The sequence below is a fragment of the Gopherus evgoodei genome, chromosome 1, assembly GCF_007399415.2.
Source record: "Gopherus evgoodei ecotype Sinaloan lineage chromosome 1, rGopEvg1_v1.p, whole genome shotgun sequence".
NCBI classification, from domain to species: Eukaryota; Metazoa; Chordata; order Testudines; family Testudinidae; genus Gopherus; species Gopherus evgoodei.
This window is the reverse complement of record NC_044322.1, coordinates 44,090,172-44,100,280: the sequence shown is the minus strand read 5'-3', so window position 1 is coordinate 44,100,280 and position 10,109 is coordinate 44,090,172. Positions and strand designations below refer to the sequence as shown.

The 10,109-nt window shown below is 41.6% G+C and overlaps 1 protein-coding gene across 1 annotated transcript in view; it reads left to right on the top strand.

The window, feature by feature from the left end:
* Window positions 1-3,196: 3,196 nt before the first annotated feature.
* HSPH1 (heat shock protein family H (Hsp110) member 1) overlaps window positions 3,197-10,109 on the top strand; it is a 33,223-nt gene continuing 26,310 nt past the window's right edge. The window contains exons 1-3 of the mRNA XM_030563009.1: window positions 3,197-3,647; window positions 5,509-5,566; window positions 8,089-8,229. Coding sequence (XP_030418869.1) covers window positions 3,286-3,647; window positions 5,509-5,566; window positions 8,089-8,229 — 561 coding nt within the window. The 5' untranslated portion in view covers window positions 3,197-3,285. The remainder of the gene's footprint in view (window positions 3,648-5,508; window positions 5,567-8,088; window positions 8,230-10,109) is intronic.

Sequence of the window (10,109 nt, the reverse complement as noted above, 5' to 3'; positions counted from 1 at the left end):
ATGTCACAGAGGTCTCTGGAAGTCACGGATTCCGGGACAGAGTTAGGGGAGGGAAGAGGCTCAGGGCTGGGGTGCAGGGAGAAGGTGTCGGCTCCAGGCAGCGCTCACCTTGGGCAGCTCCCCACAAGCGGAAACATATACTTCAGCTCCTAGGCGGAGGCATGGCCAGGCAGCTCTGTGTGCTGCCTCTTCCTGCAGGCGCCAACCCTGCAACTCCCATTGACTACAGTTCCCAGCCAATGGGAGTTGCGGAGCCGGTGCTTGGGGCGCGACCACCCCTCCGCCTAGTAGCTGAGGGACATGTCACCGCTTCCGGGGAGCCACGTGGAGCCAAGTAGGGAGCCGGCCAGCCCCGCATCAACCGGACTTTTAATGGCCCAGTCAGTGGTGCTGCCCAGAACCGCCAGGGTCCCTTTTTGACTTTGCTTTCCAGTCAAAAACCAGACACCTGGCAACCCTAATACAAGTCCACAATAACACATACATACTTTTTAATACAATGGACCCCAAAAGGTATTAATCTAATAAAAAATGGTTTAACTTAATTCAATAAAATTTTTAATTCCATAAGATTTGTTCAGGATATTGCAGAATACTGTTAGTCTGTCACATAGCCGTCTGAATAGTACAATAAATGATAATTTAACTTTTTACTTGTGAAAATAGTCACAAATTATTTTTTAACCTCATTTTAACAGGTCAAACAATACACTTAGCTGAAAAATTATATTTCGGCCAACATATTTTTATCTTATATTTTGCTCGTAAAAAGAATCTGTTGGTTATACTGTTAAAAGCAGGGTCAAAATGCTTGTTTCTTGGGTAAATGACTGGAAGTTCAGTTTCCTTACAAAATAAGTGGTGCCAAGATATTATATTTGCCCTTTCACACTTGGTAAAATTGGTTCAGCAGGTTTTTTGTTGTTGTTGTTTGTTTTTAATCCAAAGTATGCTTAATGAACAATTTTGGAGACACCAAGATAATGTATATCATCTAGGTAAAGTCATAAAGCAACATTCATATAGAGTCATGGCCAATTTTGTTTTTAAGAATTCAAATTAAAAACCCAAAAGGGAAATGTGGAAAATACATATGTTCCATTTTAACCCATGTTTTATGGATCTATATATTGCTTAGTTCAATCTAATGTTGTTCTTAATTTTGCCACCTAATAGAACTGCAGACTAGGAATTATTAGTCCACCTTTGTCTCTAGATTTAAGGATATTTTTAACTCTGAGGTTTTCCACTCCACATAAGGCCCCAATCATCCATCAGGACAGGATAGTGCAGATGCTTGCACTATCCCATTGATTTCAGTGAGACACAGCACAGCTATTGAGGTCCAGGTTGATGCAGGAGCAGAATCATGAGTTAAATCACAGTTTGACAGCTGGTAAGGATTTTATCTAGAATTACTTGGGTAGTATTTGGAAAAGATAAAGACAGCTGCCCAAATCAGGAAATGCAGAACTTTCCCTTCTCATTTAATCCATAGTCACTTTTGATAGAATATGATAGGAAATACTTTTTTCATTCAGATTTCCTAAATTGGAATTAGGTGTGGGTGTACTTACTTCTTATTTAACCATCTTGAATTCATATTTTATTATCAAGTATCTTTGCCTTTCTTGTTACTAGATCTCTCAATGTCCGAAATGCTGATTTTAATTATAAGCCCTAAGATTTATTGATCTAATTTGAGCATTATTTTAGCAGGTGTGTTTTATGTCTCAGCAATGACAGCATTCTTCTTTTTCCTCTTAAACCCAATATTTCTGAACTATTTGAAATTTTGAGCGAAATTTTCTACAAAAAATAGTTTAAATTAAAAGGTGTGGGAGGCACAGGAAAGCAGTAAACACCTTTGTGGATCCATCTTGTTAAACTTAAGTTTGGTAATACTTTCACTTTTGCAAGAGAAGCTGGAAAGTACTTGGAATTAAAGAGGTGGGAATCAGGAATGGATGATCTCACCTTCCCTCTACTGAATAGCTCAGTTACTCTGCAACTCCTCTAGAATGGCAAACATACCAGCTCCTCCTCATATCCACCTCAAACAGATCTCCTTCTCTTGTGACTTGGGTTGTGGGGAAGAAAATCATGCCTCGCTCACATTTCTGAGAAAAAGTTCTTCCTCCAACTTCTCTAGCATCAAACCATCCTTTGAGAAGGAAGAATTGGGATTGTAGGAGAAAATGCAAAATTAAAAAAAAAAGTTACTTTGGGGATGGAAATCACAGTTCCCATGTTCTTTCTTTGGGGAGAAACTGACAACATGACAAAGAAAAACAAGGGCCCAATACAGAAATAATATTGATGGGCAAGGACAGATAGAGAACAATTAACACTGATGAGAATAATACTGACATAAGCATACTACGCAGTATAAATCTGTCCTTAAAAACAGAGGAAAGGATTCACCAAAAATGCAGCAGAAGACAAAGGAAAAATGGAAAACTTTAACGTTTTATTAATTTACAGCAAGCCTAATGCCCAAATCCTTACAAGTCATGCCTGGTCCCAGTTCGATAAAGAGACACCCAGGAATCTGGCAAACTGAGGGGAATGGAGGTGAGGTTTGTGTTGTTTTGGGCGAGGGGGGGGTGTCTTAAAAGAGAATTATTGGCCAGGCTACTTGTGCATCCCACTGCACCAGCCCATCGCCTGCGGTGTTCTGCTCCCCACCCCCACATCTCAAAGAGATTGTCTAGGTGGCTAGTATAGAACAGGAGCGTCCATACGACGGTGGGAGATCCGGACTGCTTACTCCGGAGTAGCTAGCAGGAACAGCGCCGAGGCCCGAAACCCTAACTACGCTGTAATCCTGGCTGCCAATTTCACGCTCCCGGGACTTCCCCTTCCCGGCACAACCCATCGCGACCACATGGGAACCAGTCACTCGCCCGTCCCGTCCGTTCGCCACCCAGCGCTGATCCGGACAAAGCGTGTCCCACTCGGTCGAGCGGGGCAGAGGCGAGGACAGGCCGCCCAGCGACAGCGGCAGGAGAGGGGGGAGGCTGGGGGCAGGGGGCGGCGCAGCGGACACAGGCCGAGCGGGACCCAGGCGCGCTACCCGGGCGGGTCTGTCTCATATCCGCGCGCAGACGCGGTATCCTGGAGCCCAGCTACGGGGGCCGCACTGACTCCGGGAGCCCACAGCCAGGAGCGCGGTGAACAAGCTCCGCACGCGCCGTCTTTCCAGCCCCGCCCCCTCTTGTTCTCCCGGCTTCCTCCCATCTGACAGCCGCCGGCGGCGTAGAATCCGCGGCGTCCCGGGTCGCCATGAGAACGAAATACGTCACTGCGTTCCTCCGCCCGCCATTGGTTAGCATTGTTCGAGAAAGCCGGAGAAGGCGGAAGCGGAAGCCGCACGTGGAGCCGGCAAGGGGCTGCCGCAGTTTCTGGAAACTTCTCCTCGCTGTCATATTTAAAGCGGCGGCGCCGGCTCCCCCGCCCGCGGCCAGAGGCAGCGACACAGCGCCGGAGCCAGCGCTCTGCGGCGGAGCTGTCCGGGGAGAGGCTCGCGCGGGCGGGACCATGTCCGTGGTGGGGTTCGACCTGGGCTCGCAGAGCTGCTACATCGCGGTGGCCCGGGCCGGGGGTATCGAGACCGTCGCCAATGAGTTCAGCGACAGATGCACCCCGTGAGTGCGGGGGCTGCTCGGCTGAGCCGGGGGAGGGGGTGTCCCGCCCGGCGCGGGGGCTCCGTGCGGTGCCCAGGGCGCCGGGCGGGCGGCAGCGGGAGCCGGGTGGGGTATAGCGGGGCCGATGCTGCAGTTCCCGACCCCGGCGTAGCCCCGGGGCGGGGGGGTGAAGGCTGCTGCGGGGCGGGGATGCTGAAGCGACTCGTGCCGCGGGGGGGGCACTTGCTGCGCGGCGAATTGGAACTTGCTGGAAGCTCCCAGCGCAGCCTGCGCCGCCCCCCTCCCCCGCGCTACTCCCGCGCCTGTAAAACCCCGCCGCCGCCTGGCGTGAGGGACAGGAGGTGCCCCGAGCCTCCTCCCGGTGGGGTCAGCGCCCTCTGCGCAAAGTTGCCCTGAAGGGCGCAGCCTTCCAGCCCCCGGAGGCGGGGCGTGGGTGTATCGTGACTGGGGCACGGGGCTGCCCTGACATGGACCAGTCAGGCGCGGGGATCGGAAAGCGGCGGCTGGAGAAGCGTGGGATAGAAACAGGTGTATGTAAAGTGCGCAGCTCTGATCTACAGAGGCTTCCCATTTAAAATCTGAACACGAATGTTGTATTGTGATCGGAAACGAAACAGACAACTTTCCGTCCTTCGCGAGGAGGGAGAGTGTTCACACAGCAAAGGCAAAGCAAATGCACTAACATTTGAAAGAACTGGTTGTACACATTGAGAATGTAATTATAGCTGTATTAAAGTACTTGTCATGCAAGTGTGTATGTTTAGCCACATTGTAGGGTTAAAAAAGATTCTCACTATTGTAAAAGCTGGCTGATCCCCCCCTTAATAAATTACAAGCGGCCAGTAGGTGGGGGGGGGGGAGTAAATACTGCTCATAAACACAGTAGCTTGCATTTTTTCACTATCTCTTTTCCTCTGCCTCAAGGCAAGAAGATCCTGCTCCTAGCCAGTTAGTTCTACTTAAATAAGAAAAACATAAAACTTTACACTTACCAATCAAGTATTAACACGCAAGGGTCTTTGTCTAACTCTCTCACACTGCAAATATATTTATGCATATGCTTTGGTAGTAGCTTTTGTTACCAGGAGGGCTCTTATGTGCACCTGGGACCAGTTATATTTGAATTAGAATTATTAATTTCCTGATGCGTGGTTTAATTTGCAGCCTTGCTTTAATATAGTCTTTAGGCTTTAATTTCCGGTTGAAAGGGGATGAAGAAACTTTGTAGCTGTGGCATTGAAGATATGCAGTCTCTCTTGTTCAAGCTGTTAGTACAGCAGGCTATTAAACAACTTAAAGCTTTATTGCACATAAATTGATTTCGCAATTGTTCAGCTTTACAATGAAGAAAATTCTCACCCACATTGAAACAATTACTCAGTGCTACATGTGAACTCGGAAGTTCAGCTATTCATAGGTTAGCCATACAAAAAAGAGATTATTTTTAAAAAATAAGGACACGAGCATCTGTTTCTTCTCATATAGATAACTTGGTTGAAGTTTTTTCTTGAAATTGTACAGAACAATTTACTCTTGGGCTAATACTAAGTACAGAAAGTTTCAACTCCAAAGCATATGTTGTAACTTTACAAAATATTCTTTGGAGCTGAAACTTTCTGTGTGTGTGCGTGAAAATAAAAACATACTTTTCTCTATCATATTGCATGTGGCTTGGAGTAAGAGATTGCTGTTTTTTTTTTTTTTTTAAATGCTGTGTTAGCATAAGCCACAAGAGTAGCAGTATGACTTACTCAAACTCTCAAATTCTGTTTGCAATAGCAATAAATAAAGCTGCTATAGCTCTTAGCAATAATGGCAATAAAATAAAATACTGAATTAACAAGGCTCTCTGTCTTTTCAGATCAGTTGTATCATTTGGATCCAAAAACAGAGCTATTGGTGTTTCAGCTAAAAACCAGGTAGGTTGTCTTCTATGAAAGAGAATCCAACTACTAGTAAAATTAATAACATAAGTCTGTTTCAAATAAGGGAACAAACGGAAAAGATAAAATTCTGTGATTTTAATTGTCAGGTAGCATTTCAAAATCAAAGAACTGCATCATTCTGACAGTTTCATCTCCAGGTTTGCTGCTGAGGGTGCCATTGCTAGAAATCCAGGTCTGTGTGCTGGGTTCATAATTTCCAGTTAGATGCCTGCCTTATTTGATAATTTTAAAAAATAAAATCACCAGAACACACTCTTACTTAGGAAATTTCTTTGCCTTAGAAATGCATCTTCACAAATTATGTAGAATGTGTATATAAAAAGTTCTTAAACTGAAATGTGAGCTAAGAGCTTTGGCCTTTGCTTGAATGAACTACTCTGAAAAGAGTGTGTTAAATATTTTCTCTTATTCACTGCAGTAATACATTTTTTAAAAAGTTCTAAAACATTAATACGTTTTTTAAAATAACCATGTACAATGTTTAAAACTTCAGATATGAACATCTAAAAGCCATGTTTTGGGCTGATTATATCTAAAATAGGACTAGTGTACTGCAGTGCAGATCAAGCATGCTCCCTCTACTGGCCTATTCATATCTGTCAAGGGGCAAAGGTGCTGTGGTAGGTTTCCATGGAGAGCATCAACTGTGAAAGTCTTCCATTTAGATATGAAGAAACAGGGAGATCTGATTGAAAATATACCAGTGATCATAAGATACATATATTTGCAATTACAAGATTCAAAGACAGAAGCTAACAAAGTCATTTGCATAGCTAGTTTTGCAGTTTTTTCATTCATTCCTAAGAATGGAAATGTGTTTTAATTAACAGATATTCACATAAAACATTCTGGAACAAATATTTCACTAGAGTTTTAACTTCCTGATTTTTTTTTTTATCATCAGGATTTAGAAGTTTTCTTTTGTACCACTGCTTTTATTTTTATTTCTTTAGACTATATTTTCATGTCACTGATTCAGATGTTAACATAATTCAATAAAGTAATGAGAAAAAGTGAAGGAGTCTTCAGAGCATTTGTTGTCTTAAATGGCTTGTATCTGGATTCTCAAGAGACTAATGTGGGGAGTGTTACTAAGAGATCATTCAATTAAAAGCTGTCCAGCAGCGTTAGCTAAATTGAAAGCTAAGTAGTTTCTCTCTCAACTTACATTTGAGAACATGCATTCACAACAGACTTTTGTTCTTGGACAGTTTGTGGCTTCGGTCGCTTTTGGAATAGCTTCAGAAGGGTACTACATAATCAGTTTTTCATGCTTTTTTGTTTTAACGGTTTGAAAACAAACTTTACCATTTTTTTTCCATTTGACAAACACTTAAAAATTTTAGTTGAGTTGAGGATTTCAAAATACAAATACATCTTAAAGGTGAACAGGCTCTTTTCCTGACAACAGTGGAATTTTAGGTCATGTTGCCCATGCAAGCATGGGCAGTTCTTGGCCCATGACAATCTGGGCTTTGCGTTTTCACTAACAAGGGAGCGTAACAGCCATTTGTTCAAGCAGGAGAACTACATACTTGAATTGTTCTGGGTTTTTAGCAAGTAATCATGGTTTTATATTTAACAGCAACGTAAATTTCAATTTTTGTGCATTCTCAATCAAATGCTGGACAGCTTTGGGAATAATTAATTACTTCATTCTGGTCTTTCACTGTTACTTGCAGTATGTTTCAGTGAGTTTTCAGAAGTGGCATGCTAACTGACTTGCTGCTGCTTAATTGTGACCAAGACTGCAGGAACAGTCTCAAATATCCTACAGTATTAATGGCATGTGAATACTTTTAAAAAAGTCTCTTCATTGGTACATACAGTTATCTTGATAATCTGAAAATTAAAGATTTTTTTAAACTCTAAATCAGTTCATTTAAAGTCACTAAAATTAGTATGCAATGGGCAACAAGAGCAAAAAAATTACTTTTGCTGTTTAAATGCTTCCAACTTGAGTGACCATAGAGCTACACGTTAAATAGATGTCAAGCACCCTTCCTGGTGAGGTTTGTTGTAGTTAGTTTTATGCTTCCAAGTCCCTTGTTTTCCTCTGTTGGGGTGACAGAACAAAACAAGTCTCCGTCAATAGATTGATCTCTGGACTTACTACCTTTTAGATTTGTTGGTATTTGCTGGGTACTATAAGTCATCAGGAGTTGGTAGAGAACAAAAGGCCTTTAACAAGATCAATAAAAAATAGTTCAAACTGTTACACAGACCAGGGTGTAGACTTTCTGTATTTTAACAGCTTGAGACTTAAGCTGTAAACTCTGTAATGCAATGGTCATTCACCTCTTATGCCAGTATATTTCTGTATAAAACTACAGTTCTACATAATTTAATATTAGAGGAAAAAAGGTCACATGTCAGGTCTCTGAGTAAACCTGACAGACTGGTTTAGGAGCAGAGGCTAGCAATCTGACACTGCCATGCTTTTACTAATATGCAGGTTAAGTGTGCATTCAAGATACCTTTTTTTTTTCTTGCAGCAAATCACTCATGCTAACAACACGGTATCTAACTTCAAGAGATTCCATGGCCGTGCATTTGATGATCCTTTTATTCAGAAGGAGAAAGAAAGCTTGAGTTATGATTTGGTTCCCATGAAAAACGGTGGAGTTGGAATAAAGGTAAGTGTCATATTTGCAGTCTACCCTTTCCAGTTTCTATAGCTATGTTGGAAAGGGTTTGTTTTCTAGCACTTCATGAAAGTAAGGGATTTTAATTATTAATTCCCATAAAAGCTATTCTTCATCTCTGTACCAGAAGGGCTTTTGAACTAATGAATAGCTTTTTTTAACTCCAGAGTAGAGTTAGGCTTTTGTTATAAATACTTCTTCAGACAAGAGCTTCCTTGGTGGCAGTTGTGCACACAGGCTACACATTCTGGCAGAAAAACTATTAAAATAATTATAGGATTATATAATTCTTCACTGAAGTCAGGGAAATGCTGTTCTTAATTCCCCCTGTGCCTATACATCGTGATAATGTGATTACATGGTGGCATACTGTTTCTCAATAAAGTTAATGCTATACACTTCGTTAGAACCTCTACTGCTACTTGATAGAGACCCTAATGACACTTGCAGTAAATGTACGTAAACTGTTCCTGCAACATCTATTGCAGACTAAAGCCTTGTCTCCACTAGAAAGGATGCTATAGCTATGCCTCTCAGCCCTCCTTGTGGAGATGCAGCTTATACTGGCAAAAGATTTATTTTGCTCGTATAGCATACACCATACCCCAATTAAAATAAGCTATATTGGCAAAAGGACCATTTTATTGGTATGACTATCCCCGTGTGGGCTTTTGCCAGCACAGCTGTGTCAGCTAGGGGTGTTTTTGTTTCATTTTGTTCCCCACACTCCTAACTGACATAAGTGTGCCAGCAAAACTTTGAAGTGTGCTCCAGGCCTAACTAACAAAATAATAGTGAGACCTAGAGATGAGAACTTAGCATAGAAGAAGCTTGTCAGGTAAATACAGTGGCCATTATGCCAATGAGAATGTTTCAATATGTAATGTGTATCTAAGGCTATAAGAAAAAAGTCATGATAGTTGATAGGGTATGTGATCATATAATTAAACTACACAAAGGATACACACAAGTGGTCTCTATCCACTTCCTAGATTGGACTTCTTTGCTGGTACATGGGAAGATAAAAACAGTATCCCATGGTTTTAAAGGAGCAACTCAATGTGAAATCTAGTCAGTTAGAAAAGGACAAAAAATAGATTCATTTTCTAAACCTGCCCCATGGATTCCACAGCCAATTAGCATGATTTTTGTAGTCACAATTGTTTTTTTTAAAAAAACAAAAACAAAACCCTCTTCCTTGGTGCTCTGTGAAAGATCCGCACAAACATGGGCAATGCACAAAATAAGCTGAAGAGACTTTTTTTTTTTTTTATAGTTATCTGAAGTGTGAGTTGTAACAATGATAGATATTTCGGTGTCTCTTTAATGGGAGTGAGTTTAACTAGTTTTCTTTAACACAATAACAAATTTTTCTAACTTGTATATGAGAGGGACAGTACTGTGACAGTCATTTTCAATTTTTTTCTCAATTTGTGTGGAGCTTTTTCTTGTCCATGGAGAAAAATGTTTTGAGAACAAAGCAGTAGGAGACTGGGATGTTGGGAGTCCACAAGAGGGTGTCTTACAAAGTATTCTGCTTTACTATTCTATAGAATAGATGACAAAAAGGCAAATACACAAAGGAAGGGAAATAGAGGTATTTTAAAACTGATTTTACAGTAGTATTTATTTCCACTTCGCAACCATTTCAGTTTACAACGATGTCTGTAGGAAGGAAGCAATATGAGTAAAGACTTGTTTAGCTTTGTTAATATTATTTGATTCCTGAGTATAACTTGAACTATTGAAGTGCAGACTGTTCTGGCTACCAAAACAGATAACACAAATCTTAGGTTTTGAGCATAGTGATCTTTTGGGAAAATCTTTTATGAAATAGTCTAGAAGCTCTTAAGTAAATGATTTTTAATACT